The following is a 22,781-nucleotide window of genomic DNA, read 5'->3' on the forward strand; positions in this document are numbered from 1 at the left end:
TTTCTCAATTCTTTTTGTTTTTAAGTAAATGTTTGCTTGTTTGTAATAAGTTCAATATCTCTGGTATATGAGCACTTATTATACATAACATCAAATAATATGGATTTAATGGCCTTAAGAGTAAAACACCAAGAACAACAAGAAAAAAAAAACTATGAAAAAGAAATAAACTCACATAATAAACAGTATTTCTTTTCAGCTCTGCGGCCTCATTTAATAAATGACTAGTTATTATCTGCATTAAAAGCAGTTTATAACAATCATACCCAAAGTAAAGTAAAAATAAAGAAAAACAACAAAAACAACAACAACAAAAGCAATATCAACCATCGGTGGCAGCAGCAACATTAAAAGCAATAAAAACAATGATTTCATATAAAAAAAATTACAGCCAACTAAAACCAAATTTATTTTGAAATTTCTAGCAAAAAAAAAACCGTACAAAAATAAACTTTATTCTGTTTATAGTAAATGTATAGTACATATACACATAAATATAAAGAAACACTTATTAATCTCTACCGAATTTATGGGTTTCTATAGGTTTATCAACACGTACTACACGTTCGGCAACATTTAAATAAGCCTCATATTCTACGGTCTCAGGTGTTGTATCATAATGATAGTGACCACCCCAATTGCTGGTGGAAAATGAATGAAAGTGTTGTAGACGTAAATCTAAATCCTGAAATAAATAAATAGACAAAGATAATAAAATTAGAGGATATTAAATGGTAGAAAGTAGAGCTTTAGTGTAATATTTTTTATGACAGGATTTTAAGTAATTTTTATTATGTGAAAATAGTTAGTGGTGGTGTAAGTATCTATCTATCTATCTATCTATCTATCTATCTATCTATCTATCTATTTATTTATCTATCAATCTATCTATCAATCTATCTATCAATCTATCTATCAATCTATCTATCAATCTATCTATCAATCTATCAATATATCAAGTAGTGGTGTAAGTATCTATCTATCTATCTATCTATCTATCTATCTATCTATCTATCTATCTATCTATCTATCTATCTATCTATCTATCTATCTATCTATCTATCTATCTATCTATCTATCTATCTATCTATCTATCTATCTATCTATCTATCTATCTATCTATCTATCTATCTATCTATCTATCTATCTATCTATCTATCTATCTATCTATCTATCTATCTATCTATCTATCTATCTATCTATCTATCTATCTATCTATCTATCTATGTATCTATCTATCTATCTATCTATCTATCTATCTATCTATCTATCTATCTATCTATCCATCCATCTATCCGTTCATCTATCCATCTATCTATCCATCCATCTATCCATACATCTATCCATCCATCTATCCATACATCTCTCCATCCATCTATCCATACATCTATCCATCCATCTATCTATCCATCCGTCTATCCATCCACCCATCCATCAATCTCTCTATTGAAATACTTACATTCTCATGCGTTATCAATGTTCCCACGGCATTTAAAGTAGCTGGCATTTCAAAAAACTTCAGCCATTGATTTAATTCAACTTCCGATGTTATCGGAGTTTTACTAAAATCGCGCATTACATGCTGGAACACCTTACCGCGTTTGATTAAAAACAAACCACCCATTCCTAGAATTAAATAATATACACAAACAACAATAACATATATAAATCTAAATCATACTCCTTCTACATACCCACACATTTATCGCCATATTTTTCCAATAAACCCTGACGTATACATTCGATGAAATTTTGTTTGCCAATACGTTTTTTGCATGTAATCTTAATCACTTGCCCCGGTTCTCCGCGACAAACGAATAGATTAAGCAGTAAAGCGCAACGAGGTTCACTATTGGGTATGGGTTCTAAGGCGCAGGCTTCTTCTTTTCCCGATACTTTTGCTGTATAGCTGCCATTGGTGATTTTACCATCAGGCGATACGGCCATATTGTAAATACCCTCACAGTTGGAGTTACGCAGAGGATAGGGACCGGCGCCAGCACCCACTGTTAAAATGTATTAATTTAGTTTGAAATTCTCACAATTTATTGTATTCCCTACATACTTGCCAAAATTTTGCCTTCGCCTCCCATAGCTTTCTGACACATTTCCTTAATATTGTACAATTTTTCCCGTTGAACTAAAGGTAAAAGGTAAGGTGGTCCACCGGCTTCCAATAGTATAGGAGAACCACCCAAACCTAAAAATGTTGGGTATTTAAAAATATTATTTATTTTATATTAATTAAAATAACTTACCTGAATCCATAAGGTTGTAGGGTGAGGCCGTTAAATCGGGACAAGATGTGACATCAACACTTACATTTTCAAAGTTTTTTAACAGAGTTGATTGTATCACTTCAAAAATAAATAACAGTTAATGTTATCATGATTTTGTAAAAGTTTATCTTAACAGAATGTAAAAAGAGCTTTTTTTAATAAAAAGCTAAATATTGCTGTTAAAGGCAGGGATGGATAAGTTTAAAATGTTATAAGTATGGTCACTTTTTACAAGTACAATTTCCATTAGGATTCTATAGTTGAAACGAAAAGTCGACTTTTTGCATTTAGTTAAAAGTCGACTTTTTGACTATTTTCGCCTTTTTTGACTATATTTTACTTTTTTCGAGGTTTTCCGACTATATTAGAGTTTTTGACTTTTTTTCTACTTTTTTAGAATTTTCGACTATTTTTGGTTTTTTTACTATTTTCCAGTTTTCGACTTTTTGACCTTTACGACTTTTCGACTTTAAGATTTTTTCGATTTTTTCGACTTTTATTTACAAAGTCGACTTTTTTTCATAGACTATAGTCGAGTTATCGACTTTTTGGAACAAAATAGTCGACTTCGACTTTTTTCGACAAATAGTCGATTGTTCGATTATTCGAAAGTCGATTTATAGAACCCTAATTTCCATAGACCAAATATTATGAAATTTGACATTCATGAACATCATTTAACATTATTTAAACATTTAAAAAAATATTATAAAAAATTTTGAAAATCGAAATGCTATAATGCTATAATTTCTTGGTCAGGTCGGAAAATTTGGATAAAAATAATTTTAAATTTATTTTTTTACAAGAAAAAAATCTATGATTAACTGAATATGAGTGAAGACTAATAAATCCATGTCAATGTGATTCTATATTTGCGGACATCGCTTAAAGTACGTTCAGATCTATCAAATATATGACCAAAAAGACGTAACCACTACTTTTTTTAAATACATTTTTGATTTAACATGATTTTTGTAAATAATGTCGAAACATACATTAACGACCTTCTGAAATGATGTCGATAAAGATCTAATGAAAATCAAAATTTCTAGTTTTTAGGGGTCACTTCTTTTCCACCAAATATTTTATAGATGTCAACGTAGTTTTCCTATATTTAAATTACCAATTATTTAGATGCAGTTTCATTATCCATCTCTGCTGTGAGTGTATTAAAATGTATCTATTTTTTTTCTTTGTATCTTTTATATCTTTCTGTTAACCGCTACTAAATAAACAGCTGTTCGATACTTACCTTGTTTTAGTTCTTGCAATGGGGGCTGGTGTAAAGGTTTTTCCTCAAATAATAATTCATTAGTATTTAAAGCACTTGTAGCTGCCATAATTATTTATTTATTTTTTTAATGTAATCACTTTTATTGCACTTTTAGTTATTGTTTTAACACTTGCCAACTGAACTTCTGATCGTAATGTTTTTAGGTACCGTAGCGGTCAATGGAATGTTATAGACTGACAGACAGTCAGCAAAACTTTAATGAGTTGAGAGTACTCGTGCTCTGTTCATTTTTTTGTTTTTCGGTTCTATCTATCAACAAGTTATTGTTGTGACAGGTTTTTATTTATTTTTTTATTATTATTCTTTGTGATGGTGGTTCCATAACAACATTTCTCTGTTTATTTTGTACTTTAAAATGTTTATACATTCTATTTTGTTTAAACTCATTCTCCTCGTACTATTTTATAAACGGCAATTAAGTGAGTGTTTTGGACTGATAAGATAAATGTTTTTTTATTTCGGTTTTATTTAAAATGAAATATTATTTTGTTACTAAAACCTCAATTAGCTTTGAATTAGTCTTGGGCTTGTTGGTGCTAATTAATGGCTGTTTGACACTTGGGGTTTGTAAAGCACTAAAACAAAAACAATTTTCCACTTTTCAATTAAAAAGATGATAAGCGAATCAACAACAAGTACACAAGAGGTGTTTGTATACACTAAAGTGACCGTTAGATGGAAATATTGTCGAAATTTTACGATTACTAACAGTGCGGTTTGTGGTATTAAGATCAGTAATAGATAGATAGATAGATAGATAGATAGATAGATAGATAGATAGATAGATAGATAGATAGATAGATAGATAGATAGATAGATAGATAGATAGATAGATAGATAGATAGATAGATAGATAGATAGGTAGATAAATAAATAGATAGATAGGTAGATAAATAAATAGATAGATAGATAGATAGATAGATAGATAGATAGATAGATAGATAGATAGATAGATAGATAGATAGATAGATAGATAGATAGATAGATTCATACATACATAGAGGGATACTAAAGATAATCAAACCTGATCCAAAACTAGTAAACTAACCTGAAAAATGTTTTTCTTCAATATTTTACAATTGTATTAGAAAAGTTAGGAAAAAGAGCGTAAAGAACGTTTATATCTTTTCATATCTACCTACATCTACGCCTATTTAATCGCATGTTCTTGAGTTCCAAGCTTCAAAGTTTAATATTAAAAAAGATTCAAAAAAATACCAATTGAGAAAAGGCAAGTATGAACGACCATAGTCCACCATATGACAAACTACTCCAATCAGTTTTAATTCTTTTTTTACCTTAATTGCTTTAAAAAAAGTAGAAAATGTAACATAATTATGAGGCCAGAAACCCTATCCGAAGGAACGATTGTAGGGGGGCCAGGCGAAATGAAACAACCAATCAAAATCACTGTTATATATTTCCATAGATTCTGTTTATCACAAAAAAATCAAGAAGAACGAAAAAGTACCAAAAATCTTTTCTCAGAAAGTACCTTTTGAAAAATGAAAAAAATACCATAATATAAAATTCGGTATCTACATGCATAATTTTATATTTCTAAACATTACAGACTAACGGATATGGCTAAATTGTTTATATTATTTTGCATACCAGTTTAACGAAAATGAAATAATTAAAAATTGAAACTCACCAATTGTCTTGTTTCTGGATCTTTCGTTACATATGCTCTGATGAAACGTATCCTGATGTGTATTGTGAACGTGGTAAGAAATAGAAACCATACTGCAACATGTGCAACATACATATATGTTGCTACATTCAGATCGAAAGTTTAGTCATCCTAAAGAGGAATCTAATTTCTTAGTACATATAGATGGTGCAATAGTGAGGGCTAATCTATTGTTACACTTCCACTTGTTCCAGTAGGAATATATACTTGCTAAAAAATAAAGATCAATGTTATATTTGCGGAAGGAGGAAAATTGCATATTTTTAAGTACCCTTCTTCCTATTCATATAAGTGCTTATGATGAACTTTGCGGAAATAAAGACATCGACATGCATTTTGTAGACGTACTTGACACTGGATATGAAGTTTTACTGTAACACGATCACTGGCACCGACTAATCCTTGCGAGTCTATAAGAGAACATTATCAGTTTGGGCAGTCATTTGTGGCAGTCTTGCACGATAGAAGCCAGACACTTTAGCACGATCTTGGGGCTGTACCTTATCGACTAATCATTGCGAGCATATAAAAGAAAGTTTGTGCAGCCGTTTGTTCGCGAATTCAGAGCCTTTACGAATCAGCCGGAAACAATTTGTTTTTAATTTTTACAAAATTTGTGCTAAACAATGCGTCCACGATCAACAAAAAATACACTTCTTGTATTTTAGCAATAACATTGGAGAATTTGATGCTATTCAATTGATCCCTGTCCTCAGGATTAAGCGAACATAAATTACAAGTTTTATCTGCATTGAAAGATCGAACTTGAATTTGAGGTACCAACACTGCTGCTGGGTAACGTTTAACAAAGAACATTTCAACCCTGGGGATTACTAATTATTTATTTATTTATTTATTTTTATTTATTTTATTTCATTTATTTGTAATATAAAGCCTACAAAGGCCAAAATATTAATATTACACAGCACATAACGCCTGAGATCATATATATAAAAAAAAAAATATATACATATATATATATAAATACTATAATATATAAATAAAATATATAATTGGCTATATCAAACGAACTTCTTTAAAAGAGAACAATTTTATTTTAAAAACGGTTCCTGGATTTCTTCCAACTTTTTTGTCTTGCTCTTCCATGAATACAGATATAGCGCATGATGGTAAGCTGGAGATGTTGTTTCGGTCCCATAAGCATTGGCATTTTTCTGCATCTGGAACATTGATAGCTTAGTAAAAAAACAAAAAGAAAACTCAATAAACTAAAAAAACAATTTTCATAACTTACGTGTTGGTGTTTTCTGTCCCTTAGAAGTTTATAGCCGCTGTTAGGAGTTCTTGCGGGGCCAGATTTACGATTTAATTTTCTTTTTAAATTGCTATTGGAATATTTTTCCAATTGCAAAAACAGCACACAATGTCACCAATACCATCACGTGTATTTTTCTTATGTGTGTTTGACAAATTAAAAATTTGAAAAAAAAAAATGGCGCAAAATTGTAGCAGAATTTTTTCTCGCAATCAGCAGAATTGACATCAAATGCACTTCCCATTGAAATTACACATGTACGACATCCTCATTACTCCAGACTCTACATGCTTAATTTCATGCTTGTGGGCGTTCTAGTCGATTTTATTTCCTATAGAATTATTAAAAAATCGGTTCTCGTCTTTCACAAATTCCCAAAAAAGTCTAAAGTAATAAAATACGAATTATCTGACATTCTAACGGGATTTCTATAGGTCTTCACACACGTCATATAAGAGTACAACTCTGAAATTTATATTTGAAACAAAATAAAAAACAGCTGATTGGTGTAAGTGAAAAAGTTGTGAAAAATAAGAAAAAGACTATCCATTATATTAAAATATAAAATACTCATAAATATTAACAAAAAACTAAACAAAATTATATAATTCGAAACAAATAAATATACATAATTATATTACTACATTTATATAATGTAAAAACAACATAAAATACACACACAACAAAAAATACTAAAACAGATAAATTAAAAGTTAAGCCCCCCTGAATAGAAATAGTGATAAAAAAAAACACTCAATTTTCATAAAAATTACTGGTCTAGTTTATTATCACAATGTTGTCTTATATCAAACGTAAATTATCAGAATCAGACTCTAGCGCAAACTCGACAAATGCCGATGCTCAGTTAGTGCGTAAAACTTCACAAATGTCTTTGAGTTCAGGTGGTGGTGTCGGTGGTAATGGCGAGTGCGATGAGGCCATTGCTATTGGCGAGGATGCCTTACTACATGAATTGGGCTATAAGAATGCTACCGATTTACAGGAAACTATTTATGGTATGTTGTGTGGAATAGTTGGTCTCTCGAGAAATATTAATTAGGATGTTTGCTTTTGTGTTCTAGATTGTTTAAGAACCATAAGAGATCCCGAGAAACCAGCTACTTTGGAGGATTTAAATGTTATATATGAAGATGGTATATTTGTAATGCCATCCACAAAATCAAATGTTTCAGTGGTAAGTTAAAGTGAGAGTGATTCTAAGTCTTTACAAGACACTTTTTTTTTAAAAACAAGTCTTTACAAGACACTTTTTTAAAGAAGCATGTCTTTACAGAAAACTTTTCCATTAGAAAAATTTCTATAATTTACCTATTTGTTTTGATTTTAGGTACGCATTGAATTTAATCCTACGGTGCCTCATTGTTCCTTGGCCACTTTGATTGGTCTTTGTATACGTATAAAAGTTGAAAGAAGTTTACCTCACAATATTAAAATTGATATTTATATTAAAAAGGGAACACACAATACCGAAGAAGAAAGTAAGTAAATAAAATCTAGATTTGATGTTTTTTTTGGGAATTAACTCATTTGCTTTCTTTTAGTCAACAAACAAATCAATGATAAAGAAAGAATAGCTGCTGCTATGGAAAATCCCAATCTTAGAGATCTTGTGGAAAATTGTATAAAAGATGAAGAGTAATAGAATTTATGATTAAATATGTTTTTTTTGTATGTATATCCAATATATTAGAAATTAAGTGAAAGTGAAATTTTTAAGTCTGGCAAATTAAATGTGTATGTAAAGGTTTTTTTAATAACGGTAAAATTAATAAAATTTAATTGATTTAACAATAATTCGGAATCAATTCAGACCGTGTGCACATTGTTTTTTTGTAAGGGTATGTCATAATAAACAAAAGTAATGAATTGGCCATATTTTAGATTATAAGAAACGTGTGGTTTGCGTGTGAAAAAGAATATGGCGTTAAAATATGGTTGAATAAACTAATTTTGTATGAATGAATGAGTTTTTGCATTGAACTGTTATCTTAGTGCTTTAAATGGCAGGTAATTAATTGATAACAGTTGTTAATTTGTTTAAAATAAAATCAAAATAGTATATTGACTGTTGTTTATCAAAATGTTATGGTTTATTTTTCTTCCGTTTATTTGTTGCCAAAGTTTTGTTGCTTTAATAAACGGGATGTTGTTGACAAAAAAGGAACATCAATGCATTTTGGGAGCGATCAGATCTAATCAACATAGACGATATTGTAGCTTTTCTAATGAAATTAACTAAGTAACTAAATGAAGTTAATTAAATTGTATTTTATTACAAAAATTCTAATTTTTAGTTTTTTTTTTATAATATATGAAAATTGTTATGGATTATAATAAAAATTTTGAATAGAAATAGTAAGTTAATATTTTAGCAAAATTTTTATATATTTTATTTTAACGAAATGTTTTAAAATTTAAATGAAACTTTCATTACATTTTTGTTCTATGTTGAATATATCATTCAGCTAAAACGGTTATTTATTTATGTTGGTTTACATTTCGTAGTCAGTGTCGGCATTATTTATAACGCCGTCGTCATATGTCACACTGCACAGGGTTGTATTCTTGTATGAAGTGTGTGAAGTATAAAGACGTATAGAAATCCTAAGGTTATCAAACACATAAAATATACACGGGGTTGTATGAAAACTTGGTATGGCGACTTTTTTGGCATAAAAAGTTATCATACTGTCCCCGGCGAATTTAATTGCATAAAAATTGCGGCAAAAATGATACAGATCACTTACAAAGTATTTGCCAAGGTATATTAATTATAAGTAAGTGTCGTCGGCGAATTCAGAAATACGGGGCGAATTCATTTTATTTTATATTATTTTTATTTTTAATATATGGAGTCTGTCAGTATGCCTACACCTCAAAGTGCCTACACACTGTCAAAGTACATATAAAAAAAATCTAAAGTGTAAGAGCAAAAAACAATCAGCTGCTCTGTTTACACTACCTAATAATTAATATATCTTTTGTTTGCTCTAACGAGAGTAATCGAACTGTAGGCTTCGTTGGTACCTAACAACCCTATGAGACAAGGACAATTAACAACGAAAGGAGGCAAAGAACAAAATTTTCTCAGCTTAGACCTGGTTCACACTGGGAAACTATTGTTGAGAAACTTTTGATTTTGTGTGTGAGAGAAAGAGATGGTTGATATTTCTTTCTCTCACACACAAAAATCAAAAAAGTTTCCTAGTGCGAACCAGGTCTTGATGACTGTTACTTCGCGTAGAATACTCAAATTCGATTTTAAAAAGTTTGTTAGGGATATATAGTCCCCAGTTTTTTTGAAAGTTAATAGTGGTCGTTTTTTAAACATAGGGATAAGTCTTATCGAAATTGAACATTCTTTTTTTTTTGAGATTTTGAAAATTTTGTTAGGAGGATAGTTCCTATCGTCTAATTTTTAAAAAGTTAAAAGTGGTACTCCTTTAGACATTCGGATGGGTTCTATCGAAATAAAATTTTTTACTTTAAGCTGAACAATGAATTTTGGTTTAGCTTTTGGAAAAAAGTATTCTCATTTTTTGGTGATTTTGAAAAGCTTTTTAGGGGGATAGTTTCTGTCCTCTAGTTTTTAAAAAGTAAAAAGTCATATTTTTTAAACATACGGGTTCTATCGAAATTCAACTTCTTATTTTACCCTCAATAATGAATTCATGTTAATTTAGAAAAAAAAGTATTTTAATTTTTTGTCGATTTTGAAAAGTTTGTTAGGGAAGTTTTTTTAAAAGTTAAGTCACATTTTTTAAACATACAGATGGGTCCTATCGAAATCCAATTTTTTATTTTACGATCAACAATGTATTTAGGTTTAGTTTTTGAAAGAAGTTTTTTCATTTTTTTGCGATTTTAAAAAGTTTGTTAGGGGGATAGTTCCCGTCCACTAGTTTTTAGAAAGATAAACGTCTTATTTTTTAAACATATCGATGATCCATTTCCAATTGCGGTTTCTTATAGTACGTTCAACAATAAAAATTAAAAAAGCACTAAATCGACACTAGTGTCGTACGTACATCAAAAGTACGTTTTATGCAACTCTGTTACACTAACTCACAATTTGTTTTCTTTACGTTGATATTATTTTTATATGTACGTGTTTTTGTTGTTGCTTATGCCACCGCTGATGTTTTTTTTTGTCGTCGCTGCTGCTTTTTTGAATAATAATAAATTGAGAGCTAAAAATATTTCCAAAAATATCGTCATCACAAGAACGAAATATATAGAAAAGAATTTCTAGGGGATAAGGTGAAACCATAATAATAAAGAAAATAATAAAAGATCATGAAAAATAATTTACATAAACAAATGTGCAAAAACGTATAAAATAAGAAAAATAAAAATTTGCAAAAACTTAAAACTCAACTAGGCATAGCGAAAGGGAAAGGAAAACAACATAGCACATCAAACACCGATACACAAACAATAACAAAAGGGATTGGAAATACCCACGTAAACACAAAAAAAAAAAAACCGACAACCAACGCAATCAACCAAACTATCAGTCAGTACAAAACACCACACAGAAACATTAATAAAGGATGGGTGTCATTTGGTCAAAATTTAGGGTAAGTATTCATTAGAAATAATTTAATTTAAACTATTGTTAATATTTCAATAAATATCATTTATTTGCAGAAAGAAAAATCCACCCAAGAGGTGTTGGAAGCCCTACAAGAAAAAATCGACACATTGGAGACTTTCACCGTCAATACACAGGAGCAAAAGAAACGTATTGTTGGCAATTTTCTAGCCGTTTCCATTGGTGTTTATGTGATAGCATTTGCTGTCTTTTATTTTGTCTATTTTCCACCCACTTGGCAGGAGAGAATTGTATATTTTGTGCCGCTTTTACTATTTCCCATAATGTAAGTAGAATATGAATACATGAACATATTGGCTTGAACCTTTCTGTGAGTGTATTATAGATGTAGTAGCGCTTCAAGGGGTTAAAAGTTGCAATGCAGTAAGTGGTATGACAAATTGCATGGCATTATCGTTACAAAAAAAATCATTGAATTGAAATGCAAATTTATTTTTTAAAATCTACATAAACTTTGCTTCGTGGTGTTTAGGTTCTTTGATTATCTTTAGTTTTTTTTTTTTTTTTTTTTTTTGACTGTAGATAAGCTGCAGATATATAATCTCTGCCATTGAAAGTAATAGTGATTTTAAATGCGGAAACAGTTCAAATGTATTTTAAAAATTTTATAAAAATAACAAAAAGTTGTAGATTAAAACTTGTTGGGCATTTAGTTTTAAAGTTCGTAGACTTTCTATTTCAAATCGTGGATAGGTATTTTTTTAAACCGGTTGATAAAGTGTGATGAGATTCAGTGCTATTTTTGTGGTTCAATGGTAATGTGTAATGCTAATCAAGCGCTTTTTATGCAGAGAAGAATTGCACTAGAAATGAACCCTGGAAACTATAAGAAATCGATCTTAGTACTAAATCTAAGTTTTAGTACAATATTTTATTTCAGTACAAGAACAGATTTTAGTACAAATTAGATTGTAATAAAATATATAAGATTTTTAGTACAACAGCTGTTCTAAAACATTACAATATGGTTTTGTTTAGAATCTGAATTTTAGTACAAAATTCTAATTTCATTTTTAGTACAAAATCTGATTTTGATTACATTATGTAATTTTTAGTATAAATAACAAAAGCCGAGCTTTAGTATTTTAGTAATTTTTAGAACAAAAACTAATTTTTAGTATAAATGTATATTTTTTGCGTACAAATCTTAACTATTAGTCCATAATGTAATTTTTAGTTTAAAACTTGTTTTTGATATAAAATTAGTACTAAAAATTTCATTTTGGTAAAAAATCTAAATTTTAGTACAAAATCCTTATTTAATTTTTAGTACAAATTCTGATTTTTAGTACACAATCTGTTCCAAAACATCACAAAATGGTTTTGTTTGTTGTACAAAATTCTAATTTCATTTTTAGTACAAAATCTAATTTTCATTACATTATGGAATTTTTAGTACAAATAACAACTGACGAGTCTTAGTACTTTAGTAATTTTTAGTACAAATGTATATTTTTGAGTACAAATCCAGATTTTTAGGTAAATTTAAGTTCAAAACTTGTTTTTGATTTAAAACTTGTTCTAAAAATCTCAAAATCTTAATTTTAGTACAAAATCCTAATTTAATTTTTAGTACAAAATCTGATTTTTTGTACAAAATCAGTTCTAAAACATCACAAAATGGTTTTGTTTCGAATCTGAATTTTAGTACAAAATCTAATTTTCATCACCAGTCGTAATTCAGGTCTGAGTTGGGGAACAACTCTCGCGTCATCGCGATTATTTCTTAAACGCGTTCAGGCTTGTGTTTGTTGCCTGGCTCAAAACCCAAAAAAAAAAAAAAAAAAAAAAAAATAATTTTCATCACATTATGTAATTTTTAGTACAATTAACAAATGCCGAGTTTTAGTACTTTAGTAATTTTTAGTACAAAATCTGATTTTTAGTCCATAATGTAATTTTAAGTTCAAAACTTGTTTTTGTTATTAAATTTGTTCTAAAAATGTCATTTTGGTAAAAAATTTGAATTTTAGTTCAAAATCCTAATTTAATTTTTATTACAAAATCTAATTTTCAGTACATTGTGAAATTTTTAGCACAAAACTTCATGTTTGTTACAAAATCTAATATTTAGAACAAATACTGAGTTTTAGTACTTTCGTAATTTTTAGTACGAAATTTATAAAACACACCAGATATTTAGTACTAAGGTAGATTTTTAGTACCAAGCTTGATTTTTAGTATAAAATTTATGTTTTAGTACAAAATTTAATTTTTAGTACAAAACCAGGAATTTAGTAAAAAATCTGATTTGTAATAGAAAATTTGATTTTTAGTACAAAAATGCGTTATGTTTTTCATTGCTTTAGTTTAAAATCTCATTTTGACACAAATTTTGTTTTAGTACAAAATAACATTTTAGTACAAAACCGAAATGTTACTATATAATATAATTTTTAGAACAAGATTCCATTTTTAGTACAAAATAAGGTTTTTGGTAAAAAACAGATTTATTTCTTAAATAATTTTGATTTTTAGTACAAAATTTCATCATGTAATTTTTAGTACAAAACTTTATTTTTGGAACAAATTTCCTTTTATAAAAAATAAAATTTTATTAATTTAGTACAAATTTTTATTTTTAGTACAAAATTAAATTTTTAGTACAAAACGCATTTTGCACCAAACAAAGTGAGTTTTAGTTTAAAATCTCTTTTTAGTAACAGATTTTAACCAAAAATCTAGTTTTTAGTACAAATCTTATTTATCTTAAAATATACAATTTTTAGTACACACCACATTTCCATCTAGTTTTTAGTACAAAATCTTATTTTTAGTAGAAAAACAACTCAGATTTTTAGTAAAAGTTTCTGAATTTTTTTTATTTTATTTTTTTTTAATTACTTTTTCCTTCTTCTTTTAGTATCATTTTACTACGTTATCTCTTCACCTGGTATTTCCAACGTAAATTAAACAAAAACTCAAAAAAACTAACAGCACTAAGAGCTGAAAAGAAAAAAATCTTAGAACAAGTAATGGATAAAGAGACTTATAAAGTGGCCGTGAATCTCTTGGCACGTTTTGCCGATAAACCCAGTAAAACATCATTTGGTAAGAAATATCTCTAAAGAAACTCTACTAACAAAACCAAATGTTTATTACAACAATAACTCCTTTACAGCTTTAAGCTCCTCAACACCCAGTAAACTTAATCAAACTCTCCACAATCGTTCTTTACCCTCGGCAAATTTCAATCAAAGATCTAAACAATTGGCTTTAACATCATCGTCAGCGGTAACAACAACATCAACACCCTCACCCAGAACTCCTGTCAACTATATGATGAGCACAAATACTCCACGTTTAATTTCACAAATGAGCCCAACAGCAACATTATCACCTTCATCGACGGCTTTGATGTCACAACATAGTGGACTCAATCAACAGCTAAGACGTCGTACACCCTTTCCGATTGTCAATCAACAGGATAAGGGTGTATTTGATCGTATTGTTGATGTTTTAATAGGTGATGGACCACAAGATCGTTTTGCCATGATTTGCAAAGAATGTTATTCTCATAATGGTAGTTGCATATATATTTCGTTTTAATAATTCTTTTAAAATTCTTTTAAATAAATTTGTATTATTTATAGGAATGGCTTTAAAAGATGATTTTGAATATACAACATTTAGATGTGCATTTTGTAATGCTTTAAATCCGGCTCGTAAATCCCGACCAGTGGCACCACGTTTATCGGTTATGCCCGCTGCTCCTGCAGCTGGTAATGCTGGCAGTGATACTTCAGATTCAGAAGATGAAAAAGATGATTCGGGTAAGTTGCTATTAAAGGGGTTTTATAAAGCTATTGATGTGTCATTAATTGTTTGAATGCAATTAGTGTTATTTTTTGTTGTTGTTTTCTTGATGAATCATTAAGAGATGTTTTTAGAAAAAAATGTTAATTAATGAATCATGTATGTTTAAACAATTTAACTAAAACATTGTTTATTTATATGAATTTATTTAAAATTTTAAAGGAATTAATCATATTACTTTATTTTAAAACTTTTTTCATAGAAATCTCAGAATTTTTTTCAAAATCATTAAATTTTTATCGAAAGTCCACTTCTGACTTACGATCTTTTAAAAATAAGTTTTAATGCAAAACTTTTAGTACAAACAGAGTTTGATATATTTGTGTAGAATCTAAAAAGTATATAGTTTTTAGTACGATATTTGATTTTTTAGTACTAAATCCGATTCTTAGTACAAAATATTATTTAAAAGTCAGATTTCTTAATATGAATTCCTATTTTGAAGTACAAAATGTCGTTTTTTCAATACAAATCTTAATTTTAGTAAAAAATCGAATTTTAGTACAGAATCTTAAGTTTAGCACAAAATTTCATTTTTAGTACAAAATGTTAATTTTATTACAAAATCTATTTTTAGAACAAAGTTTAATTTTAGCACATAAACTCAATTTTAGTAAAAAAAAACTTTTGACTTGATTTTTAGTACAAAATTGAATGAAATGAAATGGAATTTTTAGTACAAAATCTAGTTTATCAAAGAAAATCTAATAATTTTAGTACAAATCTCAATTTTAGTAAAGAATCTTAAGTTTAAAACAAAAACTTAAATTAAGAACTTAAATTTAATAACAAAATCTCGATTTTAGTACAAAATATATATTTTTTAGTACAAAATCTCAATTTGAGTACAAAATCTCAATTTTAGTGCAAAATTTTAATTTTTGCATAAATCACAATTTTATTTAAAAATCCCATTTTTAGTACAAAATCTAACTTTTAGAACAAAATGTTAATTTTAGTACAAAATCTTATTTCACCAGAAAATTTAAATTTTTAGTACAAAATGTTAATTTTAGTACAAAATCTTATTTTTTCATAAAATTGTAATTTTTAGTAAAAAATCATAAGTTTAGTACATAATCTCAATTTTAGAACAAAATGTTAATTTTAGCACAAAATCGTATTTTAGTATAAAATTTAAATTTTAGAACAAAATGTAAATTTTAGTACAAAATCGTATTTTAGTATAAAATCTCAATTTTATAACAAAATGTAAATTTTAGTACAAAATCTCAATTTAGAAATAGAATGTAAATTTTAGTACAAAATCTCAATTAGAAATAAAATGTAAATTTTAGTACACAATGTAAATTTTACTACAAAATCTTAATTTAGTACATAATCTTAATTTTAGTACAAATTTTTTATTTTTAGTACAACTCTCAATTTAGAAACAAAATTTAATTTTAGTACAAAATTTAAATTTTAGTAGAAAATTTTAAGTTAAGTTCATAATTTAGTACAAATTTTAGTACAAAATCTCTATTTTAGTACAAAATCTAAATTTTAGTACCAAATCTCAATTTTACTACAATATCTCAATTTTAGTACCAATTTTCAATTTAACATCACATTTAGTACAAAACCCAATTTTTAGTACAAAATCTTTTTTTAGTACAAAATTTTGTTTTCGGAACAAAATTTAATTTACAAATTTTAGTACAAATTGCAATTTAAGTATAGAATTTTAATTTTAATACAAAATTAAGTTTAGCACAAAAAAATCAATTTTAGTACAAATGTTAAATTTAGTACAAGATCTTATTTTAGTACAAATATATAATCTCAATATTTTTTTAGTACAAAATCCAATTTTTAGTACAAAATCTGATTTTTAGTACAAAAAACTATTTTTATTCTGATTTTACTTCAAATTGTTAATTTTTCGACTTTTAAGTACAAAATTAAATTTTTAGTACAAAATCAAAATTTTAGTACAAAATCAAAATTTTAGTACAAAATCTAACTTTTAGTACAAAATCTAATTTTTAGTTAAAAAAATCAATTTTCATTCTGATTTGACTTCTATCCGTTAATTTTTCGACTTTTAAGTATAAAATCTGATTTTTAGTACAAAATCTAGTTTTGAGAACAAATTCTAACTTTTAGTTAAAAAAATCGATTTTAGTACAAATATTAATTTTAGTATATATTATACTTTAAGTTCAAATCTAAATATTTAATTTTTAGTACAAAACCCAATTTTTAGTACAAAATCTAAATTTTAGTACAAAATTTAGTTTTTAGAACAAAATCTAACTTTTAGTTAAAAAAATCGATTTTTATTCTGATTTGACTTCTATCCGTTAATTTTTCGACTTTTAAGTATAAAATCTGATTTTTAGTACAAAATCTAGTTTGAGAACAAATTCTAACTTTTAGTTAAAAAATCGATTTTTATTCTTATTTTACTTCAAACTGTTAATTTTTCATCTTTTAGTACAAAATCAGATTTTTTTAAAATTTTCTTTTAATCTATTTCAAGATGACGAAGCAAGAAATTTGAATGGCAATACAACAGCAACAACAACACAATTTTCTACACCTAGCAACATCAACAATCTTGCTGTAAATAAAGAAAATGAAAATGCTGTAACAACAACATCACCAACATCATCCACAACATCATCCGATGTAGATGAAGAAAATCACGAAACTAAACAACAACCACAAAGTGGTGAACTGAATGAAGAAGTTGTAAAAGAAACTTCAGAATTAAAAACAAATTCATCACTGGATGAATTACTTAAACAATTAAATAAGTCTGATTCTGCCATAGAGGACAATACAATGAGTCCCGAATAAATAAAAGAGAGAGAGAGAGTGAGAGATAGAGAAATACAATAAATCTCTAATGCATGCAACAGCAACAAAAACAACAACACATAATGAATATTCATGAAGTTACATAAAGAAAATGTTGAATTTAAAAAAAAATAATTTTACAATTTTTTTCCTTAGTTTTGTTACTTATTTTTAACATTAATTTCTTAATTTTTAATAATTTCTTAAAATTTATTTTTGATTTTGTAAAAAAAATGTAAGCAATTTATTTATTTATTAACATTTAGATTGTTAAACAAGCAAAATGCAAACCCTTCCTTTAACTAATGCTTTTAAAGAAAATAGCAATTATTTTAGATGAAATAAAATTTTGAATGAAAATACTTTTTCAAAAAAATACAAAAATTTAATAAAGAAATATTTTTAGATAAAAAAAATAAATATGAATAAAACATTATTACATTATTAAAAGTCCTACCTTAAAAATTGTTGCAACAAAAAAAAAAACTCCACCACCATTTAAGGATCAAAAGTCAAAGCCCCCCTCAATGAACGTGATAATATTCACTAATTGTTATTGTTACATATTGTGTGGACATTTGTTCTGCCATTTTGGTTTCGAATGTTACCTAAACAAATCGAAAATAATTTTCAATAGAGAATTACATTTTCTTAAATATATATATTTGCATGTAACCAAGCGTGCTATAATATGTGTAGGTACACATACCTGTAGAACTGTGTCTAAATACCCACAGCTATTGCTGGCCACATTACAAATGTGTTTACGAGTTTATAAATATTTTCCGGACCATTGATCAAGGCTAGCCAGAGTTGATTCAAAGCCATCTAGCTGCAAGACAAGAGTAACAAGTTGTAGACGAAATATATACATAGTATGTATGTAAATATATTAGGGAGGTTTGTAAGCCCAAGATTGTCATGTAAATTGATAGAAACAATGATTATTGTTTCAGAAATACTTTATCTTTATTTAAAATTACTCCACATTCGCTATTGAATTGTATGATATGACAGTTTTATTGTAGTTTTTCTACCTAGTCCGTTTTTTTTTTGTGATAATTATTATAAAAAGTAACCCTAATGTTACAACTATTGCAATGTAATTCTAATTGTTTCAATTCATAATAAAGAAATAATCAAAAGAAACGCCTATTTGTATGAATTTTTATGAACTCTTTGGCAGAGTTGATAAAGAGTTAAATGTTTTGTAATGTTAAAGATTTCGAATAAATATAAAACTGAGAACGTATATATTAGACCAACTTTACTTTTTGTATACCTTGTGTTAGTTATAGAACAGAAGTAGAACAGATCTAGAACTAGAACAGAACTAGAAAAGAACTAGAACAGAACTAGAACAGAACTAAAACAGAACTAGAACAGAACTGGAACAGAACTAAAACTGAACTAGAACAGAACTAGAACAGAACTAGAACAGAACTAGAACAGAACTAGAACAGAACTAGAACAGAACTAGAACAGAACTAGAACAGAACTAGAAGAGAACTAAAACAGAACTAGAACAGAACTAGAACTGAACTAGAACTGAACTAGAACTGAACTAGAACTGAATTAGAACTGAACTAGAACTGAACTAGAACTGAACTAGAACTGAACTAGAATTGAACTAGAATTGAACTAGAACTGAACTAGAACTGAACTAGAACTGAACTAGAACTGAACTAGAACTGAACTAGAACTGAACTAGAACTGAACTAGAATTGAACTAGAATTGAACTAGAACTGAACTAGAACTGAACTAGAACTGAACTAGAACTGAACTAGAACTGAACTAGAACTGAACTAGAACTGAACTAGAACTGAACTAGAACTGAACTAGAACTGAACTAGAACTGAACTAGAACTGAACTAGAACTAAACTAGAACTGAACTAGAACTGAACTAGAACTGAACTAGAACTGAACTAGAACTGAACTAGAACTGAACTAGAACTAACTAACTAAGTAACTAAATAACTAACTAAATAACTAACTAAGTAACTAACTAACTAATTAACTAATTAACTAATTATCTATCTATCTATCTATCTATCTATCTATCTATCTATCTATCTATCTATCTATCTATCTATCTATCTATCTATCTATCTATCTATCTATCTATCTATCTATCTATCTATCTACTATCTATCTATCTATCTATCTATCTATCTATCTATCTATCTATCTATCTATCTATCTATCTATCTATCTATCTATCTATCTATCTATCTATCTATCTATCTATCTATCTATCTATCTATCTATCTATCTATCTATCTATCTATCTATCTATCTATCTATCTATCTATCTATCTATCTATCTATCTATCTATCTATCTATCTATCTATCTATCTATCTATCTATCTATCTATCTATCTATCTATCTATCTATCTATCTATCTATCTATCTATCTATCTATCTATCTATCTATCTATCTATCTATCTATCTATCTATCTATCTATCTATCTATCTATCTATCTATCTATCTATCTATCTATCTATCTATCTATCTATCTATCTATCTATCTATCTATCTATCTATCTATCTATCTATCTATCTATCTATCTATCTATCTATCTATCTATCTATCTATCTATCTATCTATCTATCTATCTATCTATCTATCTATCTATCTATCTATCTATCTATCTATCTATCTATCTATCTATCTATCTATCTATCTATCTATCTATCTATCTATCTATCTATCTATCTATCTATCTATCTATCTATCTATCTATCTATCTATCTATCTATCTATCTATCTATCTATCTATCTATCTATCTATCTATCTATCTATCTATCTATCTATCTATCTATCTATCTATCTATCTATCTATCTATCTATCTATCTATCTATCTATCTATCTATCTATCTATCTATCTATCTATCTATCTATCTATCTATCTATCTATCTATCTATCTATCTATCTATCTATCTATCTATCTATCTATCTAATCTATCTATCTATCTATCTATCTATCTATCTATCTATCTATCTATCTATCTATCTATCTATCTATCTATCTATCTATCTATCTATCTATCTATCTATCTATCTATCTATCTATCTATCTATCTATCTATCTATCTATCTATCTATCTATCTATCTATCTATCTATCTATCTATCTATCTATCTATCTATCTATCTATCTATCTATCTATCTATCTATCTATCTATCTATCTATCTATCTATCTATCTATCTATCTATCTATCTATCTATCTATCTATCTATCTATCTATCTATCTATCTATCTATCTATCTATCTATCTATCTATCTATCTATCTATCTATCTATCTATCTATCTATCTATCTATCTATCTATCTATCTATCTATCTATCTATCTATCTATCTATCTATCTATCTATCTATCTATCTATCTATCTATCTATCTATCTATCTATCTATCTATCTATCTATCTATCTATCTATCTATCTATCTATCTATCTATCTATCTATCTATCTATCTATCTATCTATCTATCTATCTATCTATCTATCTATCTATCTATCTATCTATCTATCTATCTATCTATCTATCTATCTATCTATCTATCTATCTATCTATCTATCTATCTATCTATCTATCTATCTATCTATCTATCTCTATCTATCTATATATCTATCTATCTATCTATCTATCTATCTATCTATCTATCTATCTATCTATCTTTTATCTATCTATCTATCTATCTATCTATCTATCTATCTATCTATCTATCTATCTATCTATCTATCTATCTATCTATCTATCTATCTATCTATCTATCTATCTATCTATCTATCTATCTATCTATCTATCTATCTATCTATCTATCTATCTATCTATCTATCTATCTATCTATCTATCTATCTATCTATCTACCAAAAAAAATTTTCCTTTCCATGAAATCCTTTCTTTAAACTTCTGCAATATGTCATTGTCTAGAATCTAGATTAGCTGGTCGCTCGTTAAGATGGGAATGAAGGCATTTAACAAATGGATGTTCATGCATTTAGGATTTTACAAAAAAAATGTTCATGCTTCATTTAAACAATAAAGTTGTGTGTTTATTTTACATTTTTTCTATTTAGTTTTCAACACACTTAATACAATTTTGCAACTTGCCACGAAATTATTAATAGAAATAAATGAAAAACCTCAACACCGCCTTTTTTCATCAACAATGAAAGGAAAACAAACAATGCTGGTGGTTTATTAGAGAAAAATATCAAAGTAATAGAACATGAGCTGAAAGCAGAGGCGGCAATTGAAAAAAGTGCAGATCATTTAACAGAAATAAGGGAGAATTCGTAATTACTTGGTAATAATATCAAAATTCTTTAAAAAATGTTTTAATTCCCTTTTTTTTCTTAATTGCCATTATTAATTGCCATTAATAACAACGCTCCTGTTTTTTCTTCGTTTGATACTCCTATCTCCTATCTAACATTACCAAACTTGACCACAATTATTGTATGTAGCCAAAAGTATAAAAAAACACTGACCGCAGCAACACGACCACGATTCTAGCACCAGGTCTATTTCATGATTATGCAAAATACACGATTTGTAGTTGTGTCTTAGTTGTTTGCTGGTAATATTTGATGGTGGCTTTATATCAAACCATTAGAATTATAGTTTTTTTTATGGTTGTGGCAAAAGTTTGGAGGAAAAAATAAACTTATTATCTGCCAAAGAATTTGATTTGTACGAACAGACTTATAAGGTATTATTTTTAACATGCATTAAGTACCCTATAGAGGATATTATGGTTAGAAACGATCGGAAGTAAGTTATATAATTAGATTTCTTTTGGATGGTACTGACAAGGTAGTTGAATAGTCGGTGCACTTATATCTACTTGTCTGTTGACTAGTCATTGAAGTTGTGTATAGAAAAGTTAATACTCTAGTTCTTGGACTAGTCACTGGATAAGATCAAAGACTAGTCAATAGATTTGTCCATTGACAATTTAATGGA

At 27.6% G+C, this 22,781-nt stretch overlaps 3 protein-coding genes across 3 annotated transcripts; 2 read left to right on the forward strand and 1 right to left on the reverse strand.

The window, feature by feature from the left end:
* Positions 1-369: 369 nt before the first annotated feature.
* Positions 370-3,959, reverse strand: LOC111685978 (ester hydrolase C11orf54 homolog). The gene is made up of 6 exons (XM_023448263.2): positions 3,532-3,959; positions 2,259-2,357; positions 2,066-2,200; positions 1,695-2,006; positions 1,460-1,626; positions 370-685 (listed from the first exon to the last, which is right to left on the reverse strand). The coding sequence occupies exons 1-6, from the start codon at positions 3,617-3,619 to the stop codon at positions 512-514; spliced, it is 975 nt and encodes a 324-aa protein (XP_023304031.2). The 5' UTR covers positions 3,620-3,959; the 3' UTR covers positions 370-511.
* A 3,225-nt stretch (positions 3,960-7,184) lies between these two features.
* On the forward strand, positions 7,185-8,368 carry LOC111685980 (MIP18 family protein galla-1). The gene is made up of 4 exons (XM_023448265.2): positions 7,185-7,558; positions 7,625-7,737; positions 7,891-8,041; positions 8,105-8,368. The coding sequence occupies exons 1-4, from the start codon at positions 7,336-7,338 to the stop codon at positions 8,200-8,202; spliced, it is 585 nt and encodes a 194-aa protein (XP_023304033.2). The 5' UTR covers positions 7,185-7,335; the 3' UTR covers positions 8,203-8,368.
* A 2,312-nt stretch (positions 8,369-10,680) lies between these two features.
* LOC111685977 (endoplasmic reticulum junction formation protein lunapark-A) lies at positions 10,681-18,206 on the forward strand. Its single transcript, XM_023448262.2, has 6 exons — positions 10,681-11,143; positions 11,214-11,443; positions 14,042-14,229; positions 14,300-14,701; positions 14,772-14,951; positions 17,480-18,206. Exons 1-6 carry the CDS (start codon positions 11,117-11,119, stop codon positions 17,797-17,799), a joined length of 1,347 nt encoding a protein of 448 aa, XP_023304030.2. The 5' UTR covers positions 10,681-11,116; the 3' UTR covers positions 17,800-18,206.
* The last annotated feature ends 4,575 nt before the right edge of the window (positions 18,207-22,781 follow it).

This window comes from Lucilia cuprina, chromosome 6 (genome assembly GCF_022045245.1).
Source record: "Lucilia cuprina isolate Lc7/37 chromosome 6, ASM2204524v1, whole genome shotgun sequence".
Taxonomy (NCBI): Eukaryota; Metazoa; Arthropoda; class Insecta; order Diptera; family Calliphoridae; genus Lucilia; species Lucilia cuprina.

What these genes read in the sequence shown, in the direction of transcription:
- LOC111685978 (XM_023448263.2), bottom strand. Translation starts at nt 3,619, where the DNA reads ATGGCAGCTACAAGTGCTTTAAATACTAATGAATTATTATTTGAGGAA. An exon ending in ATTGCAAGAACTAAAACAAG is followed by an intron (nt 2,358 to 3,531) that starts GTAAGTATCGAA and finishes TTATTTTTGAAG; the next exon opens with TGATACAATCAACTCTGTTA. An exon ending in CGAAGGCAAAATTTTGGCAA is followed by an intron (nt 2,007 to 2,065) that starts GTATGTAGGGAA and finishes ACATTTTAACAG; the next exon opens with TGGGTGCTGGCGCCGGTCCC.
- LOC111685980 (XM_023448265.2), top strand. Translation starts at nt 7,336, where the DNA reads ATGTTGTCTTATATCAAACGTAAATTATCAGAATCAGACTCTAGCGCA. An exon ending in CAAAATCAAATGTTTCAGTG is followed by an intron (nt 7,738 to 7,890) that starts GTAAGTTAAAGT and finishes TTTTGATTTTAG; the next exon opens with GTACGCATTGAATTTAATCC. An exon ending in ACACAATACCGAAGAAGAAA is followed by an intron (nt 8,042 to 8,104) that starts GTAAGTAAATAA and finishes GCTTTCTTTTAG; the next exon opens with TCAACAAACAAATCAATGAT.
- LOC111685977 (XM_023448262.2), top strand. Translation starts at nt 11,117, where the DNA reads ATGGGTGTCATTTGGTCAAAATTTAGG. An exon ending in CTTTTACTATTTCCCATAAT is followed by an intron (nt 11,444 to 14,041) that starts GTAAGTAGAATA and finishes TTCTTCTTTTAG; the next exon opens with TATCATTTTACTACGTTATC. An exon ending in AGAATGTTATTCTCATAATG is followed by an intron (nt 14,702 to 14,771) that starts GTAGTTGCATAT and finishes TATTATTTATAG; the next exon opens with GAATGGCTTTAAAAGATGAT.